At 35.3% G+C, this 15,721-nt stretch overlaps 1 protein-coding gene across 2 annotated transcripts in view; it reads right to left on the bottom strand.

The window, feature by feature from the left end:
- LOC127515853 (phospholipid-transporting ATPase ABCA1) overlaps positions 1 to 13,088 on the bottom strand; it is a 195,397-nt gene extending 182,309 nt beyond the window's left edge. For both annotated transcript variants that reach the window (XM_051899955.1, XM_051899953.1), the window contains exons 1-2: positions 12,869 to 13,088; positions 1,157 to 1,268 (exon numbers count right to left, since the gene is read on the bottom strand). In XM_051899955.1, the coding sequence (XP_051755915.1) occupies positions 1,157 to 1,222 (66 nt within the window). In that variant the 5' untranslated portion in view covers positions 1,223 to 1,268; positions 12,869 to 13,088. The remainder of the gene's footprint in view (positions 1 to 1,156; positions 1,269 to 12,868) is intronic.
- Positions 13,089 to 15,721: the final 2,633 nt, after the last annotated feature.

A 15,721-nucleotide genomic window follows, 5' to 3' on the forward strand; every position in this document is an offset into this window, starting at 1 on the left:
CAAAAACAACAGATCACACGGTGTATTTGGGCGTTTCCTTAACGGGGACTTTTATGTCCCTTTTTTAGTTGATGTTCTTGTTGTTATATGAAGGTCACATTAAAACTGTATTAGAAACTTTTTTTACCATGCCTTCATCATTTTATTTTGGTTACTTTTCAAATACCTTTTAGAGATTTAATCATTTTACTCTTGTCCCACACCCTTTCAATCTTAAAAATCTTATCTAATCATAAAAATATTAATTACATTTTTAAAACTGTGATAAAAAAAGAGCGATATAAACAAACTATTTCATGATTTATTTTCTAAAAATGATTTATATGCAGTGTTTGAATTATACAAAAACTGCAGTGGGGCCCAATATTTGGAAGAAAGTAGGTAAAAACAGCTATAAATAGTAAATATTTTATTTTATTTTATTTTATTTTATTTTATTTTATTTTATTTTATTTTATTTTATTTTATTTTATTTTGTTTCGTTTTGTTTTGACTGTGATGGGAAATCATCCCATTAGACTGAATTTACTTAGTAAGTTTATATGTATTGTATTATTTATTAATAAAATTTGCAAATTAAAGTTCATATAGATGCCAAATATGAGTAAAAATGGTGGTTTTAGTGACTAAATAAGATCTAAATCTCTATTTAGTTGTAACTTTATTCGTGATTGTAACATTGATGAATTATCATCAGTGATGATCATTACTGAAGTAAATTACATCAGAGATGATATACAGAATGTCTAGTGAAGAAAACATCTGCAATTTTTTTTTTTTTTTTTTTTTTTTTTCAAATGATCAGCAGGACAGATTTTTTTTTTTTTTTTTTTTATATTATTGGTAGTTTAGAGTTTGTTTACAATGACTGGTATCAGATGCAAATGATTCACTGTTCGTTTGTTGGCCAGAGGAGAACTGCTACAACAGAAATGAATCAATATGGAAATTACTTAAGCTGGATAATGACACTGTTTTCTTCTAGAGATGCTATACAGCCAAAATTATGTTTCTGCTATCACTGTAAACAGTCTGCATTGTAAAAAGCGCTATATAAAGGTGACTTGACATAGCAAAACAGGTATCGCAATGGCCGTTGTGTCCAAACCAGTTCCATGGGCTGTGCTTCCAAAATGAAGTGTTTATGTGTGTGTACCTTCTGTCTCCTCCGTAGAGTAAAGTTCTTCCACAGTAACAATCTGAGTTGTGTCAGGAGACTCATTATCAGCAGTTGACACGTTGCTATGGGAATATGAACTGTGTTACCCCTGTGGAGAGGAGAAAAGGGAAATTTATTATCGACAGACACTTAATTAACTAAATACAAAACTAATCTTGGTCTTTGGTGCATATAAACGTCGGTTCCTGCACAGGAGCAATATAGTGAAACTAGTATTGCAACATCCTTTTTTTTTTTTTTGTATCGGAAGTGAAACTGTATCAGCTCCTGCAGGTCCAATCTTATTTTAGTTTGTCAAGAAGAATAATGTCTAACAACTGCCAACAGCCATCCTGATGGGAAAACCATAATCACATCATGCAGTTTGAGTGGGTGTGTGATCAATAAGTGGAGTTTCTCATTACACTGATCCACTCTGGTATCAGATTCACATCAACATTGTTGAATTCAGATGTGTCTAGTATAGCAGCTATCAGACCACACACTCCGATTTCCATTAGCATCCACAAATAAATAATGTGCAATGCAGGACTTTTGTTTTCTCAGTGGGACTTGATAAAGACATCCAACTCCACCCTCATGTCCACATAAAATACAGTTTTGTGGCTATAAATGTCTGTTAGCTCTGTTAGTTAGTGTTCTTCTAAAAGTTGACTAAATAAACTTTCTGCAGATACAGTACACATTTAAAATGTACAGTCTTTCTCTTCTGAGAAAACAAATCAAAAACAGACCAGTCATCAATAAAAATATAGTTTAAAAAAAGTTGCCAGCTGGCGCCGACATTTTTTTATTGTTTTCACACAACCTTCATGGACCCCAGAATATTTTGTTAAATTATAAAATTATAACAAATTTCTAGCTGCATGCATTCTTTTTTTATCAGCACTTGAATGTTGGTAAGTTTCATTAAAAAAAGCAACATATTGAACAAAAAAATTAGAAAAATCACGTTTGACATTAAGACTACCTCCAAACTGGATTCAGAACAATGATCAAAACATAGGCAGAGTAGATAAAGTCCATCGATACCCCCAAAGCTTGCACAGTCATAAACCTCTCCATGGGTTTGACATTTCATTCTGTAACTTTAGGCAGTTTTGATTTATATGCTGTTTAATGTTTGATGATCGCATTATTTTAATTATGCAATGCATCTATCACTTGTTTCTGCTGCTTTTTAGAATGTTTTTGGATCCAGAGATTCTGCAGAAAGTGCATAATAGCGCCCCCTACTGTATAACGGGGAAAACATGGATTGCTGGAAAGAGTTAAAGGTGTGGTATATCTTTTTTTTTTTGTACTAAAGCATAAAAATACCATATGTTTGCACAGATTTAGTAAACATGCTAAGGTCAAATTCTTGTTTCTCTGAAAAACAATGCTACAGCCAATTACTCTACTTTGAAATGTGCGTTCCGTGTCAGAATGTCTGCTTTTGTTTTGGTCTGTGTGATCCCGCCCACTGCCAATTTACCCAATAGTGTTTTGACAACCTGGGTTGCCAGTTGGTGGAAAACACAGCATATTGCAGCAATAGAAGCCAGCAAACAGCATGTCGCTTTCCACTGACAATTGCACTCGTTCCTGTTGCATTTCCTCAATATGGAAACCCAAGTGAGCGTTGAGTCTGAGGAGCAGGGGGCAGGGGAAACAACTCTTTCCAGTATTTCGAATTTGAACTGCAGTACCTATTTCAACCTCTAGCTGTCAATATTACATAGTGCACCTTTAACTAGAATGATGCAATACAATTTCAGTTCAAATAAAATGGACTAAAACTAATGAATATGATGTGACAAAATATTGACTGTCTAAAGGACATTTTAGTCGAAAGACAAACTCTATGGCTAAAACAAAACACTCTAAAATGTGAGACTGCTCAATTCCGTCAGGTTGTGACGTCCTTTCACACAAGGGATATGTGCAGTCGTAAAGTTCTTGAGAGTGTTCACACACTAACTCTCACCCTACCCAAATAACAATCAGTTACACACTCATACTCCACAGTCTCCACATCTTGAGTTGTGTTCCTCAGTCACCCTAACAAGCCTTCACCGCTTCACACTGGAAACAGTCGTTAAAAGCAACAGAGAAGTGGTTATCTACCCTGAAGAGCTCTTAACAGGTGTGTGTGTGTGTGTGTGTGTGTGTGTGTGTGTGTGTGTGTGTGTGTGTGTGTCTGTGTGTGTGTGTCTGTGTGTGTGTGTGTGTGTGTGTGTGTGTGTGTGTGTGTGTGTGTGTCTGTGTGTGTGTGTCTGTGTGTGTGTGTGTACCGAGGGACCTGAGTGTCATTAGCAAACAGAAGAATAAACCTGACTCTGAGGGAGTTTTAATTGGTACTAGTGGGAAAGGTGAGTATCAGAGTCACCTATGCTTCTCTAGAAATGAACACACAGTCATCCTCAAACATAAGCTCTTCCAGGAAGACTAGATTCTAGATAAGAGAGAGTTCAGTAGAGTTCATGACTCTAGTTAGGAGGAGCTTTCATTTACTTTGTTACATAAAATAGTACATTATAAACTGCACACTGCATAATAACTTAAATCAGAACTTTGATCTAGTCTTACTTATCTGACTGGTCTGCTCTTATTTCAAATTCAAATTTATTTATAAAGCACATTTAAGAATTTTATTGTGTGCTGTACAACACAATAAAACAATTAACACATGATAAAAAAGCAAAAAAAAAAAAAAAAAAAGTGATCTCAATGGTCTGATCACACTGCTGAGGTCTCAATGGTCTGATCACAATGCTGTGGACTCACTGGTTTGATCTCAATGGTCTGATCACACTGCTGTGGACTCACTGGTCTGATCACACTGCTGTGGTCTCACTGGTCTGATCTCAATGGTCTGATCACACTGCTGTGGTCTCACTGGTATGATCTCACTGATCTGATCTCAATGGTCTGTTCACACTGCTGTGGTCTCACTGGTCTGAATACACTTCTGTGGTCTCACTGGACTGATCTCTCTGATCTGATCTCAATGATCTGATCACACTGCTGTGGTCTCACTGGATTGATCACACTGCTGTAATTTAACTGGTCTGATCTCATTGATCAGGGGCCTCATGTATAAAACGTTGCATAGATTTCATCCTAAAAGTCCAATTTTGCATACACACAGATTCAAAGTTTTCAGATTCGTAAAACATACACCAGAACCTGCACCAAATTCCCTTTAGAAATCCTAGTCCTACCCTGTCTCCTCCCCAAAGTAACCATATATAGAGCTTACAATGCCTACACTGTAAACGCGTACAGTGAAATTAACCAAATCAAATTAGTTTATTTCACTCAAATATCACTGTACTTTATAGAAAAAGTTGAGTGAACTCAATAACTGATTATATTAAGCTGAACTTAAACTGAATTAGTGCAGCAGAGTTCTGTGGTTCCCAGCATGCTTTGCATCAAACTACATAAGCAAAATAAATGTTATAATTAAGGTAGGGAGAGAGATGTTAATGTTTAATCTTCTGTTATGTTGGGATTTATAGGGATTTCTGTTATATTGCAGTTTTGAAGGTTATTGTGTTTAACAGTAGAGCCTGTGTTTAGGTCGAGGACGGACTACAATATCTCAAGACTATACGTGGCATGTTGTGTACATGCAAATGTATAGTGATAGTCTCTTTGATAGATATATTAGCATATGTAAGTGTGCCATTGCTAATTAGCAGCTAATTGTGAAATGTTTGAGTAAATATGATCAACAAATAACATGCCTGTGTAGAATAAAATTATAAAATTTTACTTATTTAATATTGGAGTTTGTTTGCCTCAACTTTTTTGAGTTCTGACAACTTATTAGGGTTTAGTGTTGTTTTACTATGCATATCCTCATCTGTATATTATTTCCAAATGCATATTCCCATCCATGTGATATCCATGTGACCATGTTTAAATGATTAGTTCACTTTAAAATGAAAATTACCCCAAGCTTTACTCACCCTTAAGCCATCCTAGGTGTATATGACTTTCTTCTTTCTGATGAACACAATCGGAGTTATATTAATAAATATTAATGCATCCAAGCTTTATAAAGGCAATAAACAGGAAACAACGAGTATGAAGCTGAAGAAAGTGCATCCATCCATCATAAACATGTACTCCACATGACTCTGGGGGGTTAATAAAGACCTTCTGAAGTGAAGCGATACATTTGTGTAAGAAAAATATCCATGTTTAACAAGTTATAAAGTAAAATATCTAGCTTCCGCCAGACCGCCTTCCGTATTCAACTTAGGAAGAAAGTGTAACGCCTCTTGCAGTTCAAAATGAGGGAATGAGTAAAGCTTGGGGTAATTTTTATTTTAAAGTGAACTAATCCTTTAAGGGTACAAGACTCTAAAAATATATGAGATACAGACTGTAATATGCTGTTTATGCCATCACATTACATTTATAGTATAGGTCTTGTTTGCCCATAGAGTAAAAAATTTAGGTATATATATATATATATATATATAATTTTTTTTTTTTTTTTTTTTCATTGGCCTTACTGGGTTGATCTCTCTCTGATTGCCCATACTATATCTGTAGTTAAAGTGCTATATTTATAATATATGAAGTAAATTGATATAATAGAATGAAATAGATTATCTTTTGCATGTAATATTTTTTAACATTCATCGTTGTGTGAGAAAATGTTGGTTGAATGAGAAAATGTAAAATAACAGATTGTTTATTGTGGTCAGGTTAAGAGAAGCTATGCGAGATCTGTCTGCCCTTACGGAATACATCTAAGTTAATTAGCTATTTGTCTTTTCCAAAGTGACTTAGAGTACAATTATTATGGGGACAGTCCCACTGGAGCAACCTGAGGTTAAGTGCCTCGATCAAGGACACAATGGCGGCAGGGGAACTCGGTTACTCTCCAGGTCATGAATCGTCCCTTCCAGGATTTGAACTCACAACCTTTTGGGTTACTAGCCCAGATCTTTAACCATTAGACAGATAACTTACTCTTCTTCTTCAAAGGTCATACTCCTTCTGTTAGGGTGCATATTCAGTTGTCAGAACAATTACTCCTCTTCATGTGACACATTGTCCTTTAGCGAAGGACATTTCCATTTCTAGAGTGCGTCTCCTGTTAGGGGAATATATTTCTTTTCAGAGGTCGTATCATTTTCTCTACGGAACAGATTCTTCAGGGGACAAGTTCTGCTTGAAAGTGCCCAGATGGGAAATAGTTTCATGTTTAATTTCACACTACACTTTCATTTAACAAGACTACAAAATTTGTTCATTGAAACTCCAGGCTGCCTGCAAGAACAAGTGCCCAATGTCTCCCCAGCTTCAATTTTTAAACAATTCTCCTTATACAACTTGGGGAGAAAATGGCAACATCTGTGAAAACAAACTATATTTTTGTCATTCTAGAATATGGATTGCCTACTAAAGTAAGGGCACCCATTTTCTGTTTGTGACACAGAAGGAGGTTACAGTGTTTCTATGGCCACACTGGCTCTGTCTTTCTATAGTAATTGTCTCTAGTTACAGTAAATATTTCATCAGGCATCAGCCAGAACATCATGCAGGAAAAATGGCCAACACAGGAACCTTGTATGAAATATGCAGGGAGTAATTTCCTATTTATGAATCACTGTCTGTCATTGCTTTTCCATTCTGTCCCAACCACAGAATTTATTTCTGTGGGAAATGGGGCTTCGCACACACACACACACACACACACACACACACTTATCTCTAATTTTAGAGGCCAATTACCCCAAAACGCACAAGTGGAAGGTGTGTGAACGTGTCGTAGTAAAAAGGTCAGAGAGCAAATTGAAGGCCGTTATGGGATCGGCAGCATTTGCATACAATGAAAAGCCAGCAATATATTTTTCAGAGATTAAAATGTGAATGGGATATTAAAATGTCTTTCTGGGAAAGTTCTCTGCAAATTTATATATTGTGGACATTAAACATCATGGGAAAAAAAAAAAAAAAAAACTTGTATGATGATTTTGCTATACAGAAAAGAATGTAAATGAAAATAACTTTTTAAATGAAATAAAAACAGCTCCAAAAATACACTGTAAAAAATATTTGTAATTTGTACAGAAAAAAAACTGCAGTAAAATTCTGTTAATTGTTGAACAGTAAGTTACTTAACCATATACAATGAAAAACTAAATGATTAACATAGCATTATATGTAATTGTATAGTAAAATACTATGGTTTTTCGAAGTTGTAAATAAAAGTGTATTGAATTTCAATCTTTCTACCCAAAATTCCACATTTAATGTGTTGCTTGCCATTTCTTTGTAATTATTTGTGAAATTTACTAGCAATTTCTGAGTGAAAATTGTTTAAAAGTAATTCCTACACCTTTTTTTCAATGTAGTTCATGTAGAAAAGTATCACTTAATGAAATATGTGGTTATTGTCACGCATTGCTGCAGTGAAGAGCACGATTCAGGACAATATGACAAAAACAGTCTTTATTCCAATGTTCCAGAACCAGAATACTCAGAAGAACTAGCAACAATGTAAAACTCAGACGACATGGAACAATGAATATCTACATTGAAACTACATCTGGGGATTACAGCACTGTTGTGGGCCAGTTATGGCTAATTTCTGGGTACATTGTGAAGTTCTGGGTGAGTTTTGGTCTGCTCCTGGCATTGATCTGGTTGACTTTTGGCAAACAACACTTGGGCCAACCTTGGGCTGTAATTCCATGCGGTATGTGGGCCAAAATCTCTGCTGAAACTCAACCAGATCCGGCCCAAAACCAATTTGCTATCTGGGTGCCTGCTACAGAGTGCAATTTAGGCAATCCTATAAGATTGTTACAAATCGCACCGTATACAACATGGATCTAATAAACTTGGGTATGACATGTATGTAGACTGTACGATGATGGCATCTATTGAATCGGGCTATAGAAAAATAACATTATCAGCATGCACTAGTGGGAAGCAAATAGAGCGAGTTGAATCACACTTTGGCAATTGTGGTTTTAATGTGCAAACACACTGTGAGATGATCATGCTAAATTTCTGACTGTCAGAAAATTATCGCAGGCTATCTTTGGTCGCAAGACCGTGACAACGGCCATGTTTGAACCTCTCTCACTGTAAAGCCCGGGATACACTGCACGATTTTTGGCTGTCCCAGACGAAAGATTGCCATCATGAAACAATCGTGGCAATTTCTGTGATCGTGGCTTTTAATCGGTGGTCCTATGTCATACAGTGAGAGAGGTTCAAAGACGGCTGTTTTCCCGGTCTTGCGACCAAAGATAGCCTACGATAATTTTCTGACAGTGTCAGAAATTCAGCATGATCATCGCAGTGTGTTTGCTGCTAGGATCTACATCTACTGACCAGCCAATAAAAATGCGACATGAAATCAACGCAACACGGCGCTACAATTTAAAACTGCTTATCTCAAGCTCTTTTCCCTTCTTCTTTCGCCACTTCCTTTTTTTCCCAGCGCACATAAAAACTACCACTGCCAAAGTGTGATTCAGCATGGTTTTTTTGTTTACCACTAGCGCATGCTGATGACGTTTTATTCTTCTATAGAAACTTGCATCGTAGCCTACGAGTCAACAGGTGTCATTATCGTACAGTCTACATGCATGTCGTACCCAAGTTTAATAGATCCATGTCGCACAGTGTGATAAAGTAATGATCTTATAGGATTGCTGCAATGTATCCCATGCTTAAGACGAAGGACCATCATTTAGGAGCCGTGAACACAGAAATCGCCACGATTGGCCATCTTTCGTCTGGGACAGCCCAAAATTGTAGAATGTGTACCGGGCATAAGGCTTTAAATACACAGGGAATAATGAGGGAACAAATGACTGACAGGAGAATGTAATTAGTAACTAAGGGAACTAACTAAGGATTAATCAAGACTAAACTGAACTGGAGACACAAGAAACAAATACATGGGAATAAAAGGGCAACTAAACAAAGCATAATCCTGATAGTTATAATTATATTTATAGCTTATTAAAATAAAAAGGCACCAATATGCCATCCCTAAATAGGAGAAACATTGTCATCGTATGTTTTACCATGAATTTCTGGCAACCACAGCTGGCGTTTTTTACTGTAAATTTATTGGGATATTTTTACAATGTAGGTTTGTTAGAACAGTTCATTCAGGTATGAAACATATATAAATTAAATTTGCTGTTTTGTTGTAAAATTAGTGGTAAATTATGAAAACGGTTTTTTACACCTTTTTTTTCCCAATGTGTGACCATGCTGTTTGTGGACTACAGCATTCACCGCAACAGAGCCCTCAAGCCTGGCATAAAGCACCAGCGACTCCAGTCACCCAATCCACGTACTTCTCTCACGTGCTACCCTCAGACAAATAATACCGAAGCATCAGGTTCCACACCAACGGGACTTTCCTTCAAGCCATCAGACTGCCTGAACTCTGATACCAAACAGCTGCCACACATTGAACCCTTCAGCGCTGGACTCTTGCACTTTTATTAGTCTGCACCGGAATCTCACAAATACACTCTGGGCTCTGACCAACATAGTGGCAGCATGGAAATGCTAACATTTTGCACTCCAGTACCACAAACTGCACCAATCACTGCCTATGTAGCTGATATTCATAATGATAATAACAAGATTTTATAAGATTGAATCCTGTCTGTGCATATTAATCAGTATTTTGACATCGAAAAATTTAAATACTTAAACTTTACCCTTTTGAAAAAGAAGTGCACTTAACTGAATGTGCACTTGTGTACTTCAAATCTTAAAAGTGTATTTGTAATAAACTGTACATGATGACATTAATGAAATAAAAGAGTGACTAGTTACACTTTCATGACTGTTTCTCAACACACTTTCAAAAAGTGCTCTTTGTAAAAATGTCAAAAAGTTTTACTTTAAAGTGCATTTTAAATCATTGTTTTAATAAACTTTTGTCTAGTTTTATAGTACACTTATTTTGATGTGTTGACTAACATACTAATGCACATGCAAAGTACTTGATTATGATTTTAACTGCAGTATGATATTCGTAAACTAATAATTTACTTTATTTTAGTTTACCATGTCAGTACATTCAGCAGTACACTTATTTCAAAGACAATAGATGTGATTATGACATTACAAAAAGATGTACTTAAGTCATTTTTAAGTTCAGCTAACCTTAAATTAATATTAAATGCATTCATTAAGTTGCAATTAACATGCAGTTAAGTGTTCAAAAACATTACATTCAGAATTCATACATGCACTTAAGAATCATATTATTCTCATAATAAGTACTCTTTTTAAACGTATGCTAAAGTGTACTTCTTTTTCACAAGGTTAAGCCTGACTTTATGTTAATGTTTGGTGTTAGACTGCTTATTAAAGCTGATGTTATCCATCCAAAAACCTGTTAGTATTTACTAACACCCATTTATTCACCCATTTGGTATGCATGCTTTTTACACTTCTGAAGAGAATGTGTTGTAGATGTTATGCATACATACATCAAGGTTTAATAGTGTAAATTAAAAAAAGGTCAGTAGGTGACGTTTAATTGACACTCCTGCACTACACTCTATGAATCTTGCCATCTGTTTTGTATGAAACCATCACTAGTCACCAGTTCATTTTAGGTTTTGGCAATAAAATCAACAGAAAAATAAATATAATTTAAATATACTGTCACTTTTTTCCCCTTTGAAAAATAAAATGAGACCAAAGGCAGAACATTCAGTCTTCTGTTTTGCATACAGGAAAAGTAGATAGTGATTTATACTGCCAAGCTCCAAAAAGCTGCATTAATGTAGTCCGCATGTATTGCAAGCCTTCTGAAGTCATACGGTGGCTTTGCGCGAGGAACGCTTCTAAAGGCTCCATTTATTGAAAACAAGCGTGAAAAGCGAGGCATTGTGCCTGACATCTCATTTTGCGTTTCCCAAAAGAAAGAAAATAATACTGTTGAAAAGACATGAAAGTGATAGAATATTTCTGGCTGAACTATTTCTTTAAGCCACATTTAAATGTTTGAAGGTCATCACCTATATATTATTCTTTGAAGCCCTGCTTTCAGTCAGACGATCTCCTGTTTTGAAATGAACACTATTTTCATATTTTTTTGCATAATCTCTCAATGTATTGCTGAATGCAAAGCAGGCAAACATCAAAGCATCCACTAAGGAAACACTTTTATAATGGGCTAACACAGATGAAGTCTAAAAGTTGAGCGAGTTTGACTTTCAACTATTTCTTTTGGTCAGACAGAACTGAGTTTTTACATGACCTCAGATTTTTAGAATAAGAATATGTATTTGTATAAGGCAATGTGTTTAGTTGAGAATAAATGCTGTAACTGCTCACTGTGTCTTTTCAACACATTTAGTTGACCTCTTTCTCTAGTTCATTTCATTGGTCGTGCAGTAAATTAATTTTTAGAAGTATATATATTTCATCTAATCTCTCGATGAATATGAGCTCATTAAATCTGCATAAATAAAAATGATAAGATTACAGAAATGCTGTTTAAAGTTGTTTTAGAGGAGTTTAACATGTCACATCGCAGGACATTTCCAGCTATTTTCAAGCTATTTCTTCCAACATTTCGACTACCATATGCCTCATCCGCACAAATAATTATAGCTTTCACTTATTTTATGCATATTAATCATGTCCCATTATGTGGAGGTAACACAGGACTGAATAAATGAAGAAGCAGATCCCCATAAACATTACCACATAAGTTTAATTAACAGCAGGAGGTAAAACTCTCGCTCTTCTTCACTTCAAAGCTTGAAAATGACTTAATTACTTCCTGTTGGGGTCCTGATTAGCAACATTAGCATGACGATCCCGATGAGACTGGCCAATTAGCATCAAATATTGTGACTCAATAACTGATGACAAAGTAGAATTGCCTAATTTTTTTTTTTTTTTTTTACAATACTTGTAAATTCATGCCCAGCCATTTGAGTTAATGTCAATATATTTAAACAGTAATTCTATCCACATTCATCAGTTTAATATGCTTCTTTATTTCACAATTCACGTTAGGGAGGATCACACTACATGAAAATGTCTACAATTTTTACAAAGTTAACGCTTACGAGTTATACTTTGATAAGGCAAATTCCTCTGTCTCTACTTCTAAAGCTAAAAAAAAAAAAAAAAAAAAAAATTACTTTAAAATACTCAAGTAGTGTGGACACTTTTTAATTGAACTCCAGTTAAATGTTTTGTTAGATACTTGTTAGTACCCATACTTCAACTTTCTTTAACTTAACAATTTCTGATAACACTTTATTTTGATAGTCCACTTTGGACATTCTACTACTAACTATATGTAACATTGCAACTACATGTCAGTCATTAGAGTATTAGACACTTTATTTTGATGCTCCCCAACAGACATTCTACTGACAATAACTTTACAAGCAGGCCTACATGTCTACTACTACAGTCTACTAATACTATAATGACTGGCAGTTGACATGTAGTTGCAAAGTTACTTATAGTTAGTAGAATGCCTAAAGTAGACTATCGAAATAAAGTGTAACCCAATTTCTCTGTAGTCACTCTATGTCAAAAACCCTAGATTTTTTGTAGTGTATAAAAAAAATATTGTCTGTTTTCTGTGAGGTCAGTAAAATATGTAATTTTAATTGTGTTGCGCAAAATACAGGAGAATCACACTCAAAAACATTAGCAAACACTCACCTGTGTTTTAACTGGAGTAGATTTTCCCGTCAGCTTGTCATCATGAGTGTCCAGTACGATCCAAACACCTGCACTTATTCTACACAGCTAACTAATTCAACCAGCCACACACACGAACAATCAAATCAACCAGCTGACCTGATACAGACGATCTGTTTCTTACACTCTTTCTCTAATATACCTGTCTCTCTCTCTTTCTGTCTTTCTGCTCTGCCTCATTCCCCAAGCAATAAACTGCAAATGAGCTCTGTGTCTATGGATACAGGTGAGATGGTGTGTGTTACACAAGACAGAACACACCCACATGAACAGCTGCACTTCTGTAATCAAATGTTATGTGTTTGTGATATAATTTTGCTTGACATTTATGTAGTTCAGAATGGATCAGATTCAAGTATAGTGAGTTAATAATCAGCTAAGACCGAGAGCAGAAAATAGCAAGCCTGTATCAACTGATGAGTTTTACAGCAGCAGTAAACGAACCTCTGGGTGAAAGGCCTGCGACTGTGAAAGAGAAACGAATGAATCTCCACATAGCCTATCTTAATTAAGGCTGTCAATCAATTATATATCTATATATTTTAATCACTTTTTCTTTTTCTTTTTTTTTTTTTTTTTACATGAAATATCTTCCATATCAAATTATTCACATCAATATTTGCTAAGAAATTCCCTCAAATGAAGATTTTTAAATACATTACATTATTGTGACAGACTAGTAAATAATTGAAAAGACATTATAAAAAGTGACTTTTGAGGTTTGTTTTTATTTCCATATCATTAAACGTAAATCACTGACCTTCAGTCCATTTTGCAATTGTGTTCATCTGATGGTCGTTCAAACAGGACACATTCTTATATTTTACATTTTGAACTGTTGGTCTATGTACACATGCAGATGGACATATTAATAAATAAATTTTTAACAGATATGGTATATGGCTTTCCAGTTAACATCTGATCACAGTTAAAACGTGTTTAAAAAATTGTAATTATTTTGATAAGTACTTCAACTTTCAGCATGTGTGTGTGTGTGTGTGTGTGTATATATATATATATATATATATATATTAAAGCAATAAGCCCCAAGAAGCCGTGGTTTACAGTGAATTTATAACAGCTAAGGGCCGTTGTTAGGCATGACACAGAGCGTTATAAATTCACTGTAAACCACGGCTTCATGGGGCTTATTGCTTTTATAAAACGGTTACCACACAATACTAATATTAAAGACAAAAATATGCGTCAATGCAACTTTCATGAAGTAAAATCACTAAAAGCCTTCCTTCCGCTGGAAAAAAATGTCCCTGACCATGAACAGCAACAGAAGTTACATTTATCACGCCTCCAGATGGCGGCAAAGATTGTCTTTATGAGCGAGTCACTCAGTCGCAATGACTTTTATATTGAAACTTGTTGTGAACACGGAACAAGACGCAAATAACAAATGCTTTGACTAGCGCTGTCAGTGTCAGCAGGGCACGGGAAAATCCATTAACTGTTAAAAGGACAAGATCGCAGCAGACATTTAAACTGATTTTTTATTATGAACATAGGACTGACCTGAAGGAAAATGCTAAATCTGAATGCAGGTAATACACTCGGTCACTCGATATCTCGCTCACAATACTCTTCTACATAGTAAGCTTCAATGAACAATATCAATTGAGAACAAACATTTTTTACATTGCTAAGAGTGGTTGCTAAGGGTGTTGAGCAGTATACAAAGAATAGAGCTATTGACCAAACTGGAACTAACCGTTTTATAAATAATAAACAACAGTTACTTTTCATGAAATACAATACATGGAATTGCAGCAAAATACTGTTGGGTAAATTGGCAGTGGGTGGGATCACATAAACCAAAACCAAAACATTCTGACACGGAACACACATTTCAAAGTAAAATAACTGGCTGTAGCATTTTTTTTTTTTTTCTTCAGAGAAACAAGTATGTGAACTTATGTTTCTTAAATCTCTACAAACATATTATGGTATTTTAATGCTTTAGTACAGAAAAAAAAAAAAGAAAAAGACTTACAGCACCTTTAATCATTTTATTCAATGAATAGAATGCAGGAGGCAAGATATTATTTTATTGAAAATGGTATACTCTAATTAGTAAGAGCAGGAAAATGTATGTATTTAAGGCAGCTGTGACTAGTAGAAGGGGCACTAGCAGACTGTCACGATCCCCGGTGCTATGTCTTGTGTTTTGTAAGGACTTTTATGTTAAAATGTCTTTTCAGTTCCCATTGTTTCTGTGTTCACTTCTTGTGTTTGGTTCTTGTTTTGCTTTGTACCTTGTTTGTCGCTATAGTTACCCTCATTAGTTCCCATGACAACAAATCACCAACACCTGTCCCTAGTCAGCCCCTTTTTAACCTCTCTGTTTAAACCTCTGTGCTTCAGTTGTTGTTTGTCTGTCGTTATTCCTGTATGCGTGTTCCAAGTTGTTTCATGGCTTTTCTAATGTTGATTATGTTCCTGATTCGTTTGTGTGGATTGTACCCTCGTTAGTGGGTTGGATTATCAGTGTTTGTGTTTTTCAAATAAATTTGTGCTTGCATATGGATTCTCACTCCATCTCGTCCCTGCGTAGGCTATACGTTACATAGACAGATTGTTTTTTGTTTTGTTTTTTGAGGATGAGAAACGATAGGTTATTGTTAATGCTGCTTGAGCGCAAAAACTTCGGCCTCAATTGTAGGGGAGTTGGTGCTGTTTAGTACCAGTACAGTTCTAGTTTTTGCACTGTGTTTGTATTAATAACATTTTGTTTTAATTACGTTCTTAAAGGCACAATATGTTTTTTTTTTTTTTTTTTTTCGCCGCTAGGGGTCGCTAAACTCT

The sequence above is a fragment of the Ctenopharyngodon idella genome, chromosome 7, assembly GCF_019924925.1.
Source record: "Ctenopharyngodon idella isolate HZGC_01 chromosome 7, HZGC01, whole genome shotgun sequence".
Taxonomy (NCBI): Eukaryota; Metazoa; Chordata; class Actinopteri; order Cypriniformes; family Xenocyprididae; genus Ctenopharyngodon; species Ctenopharyngodon idella.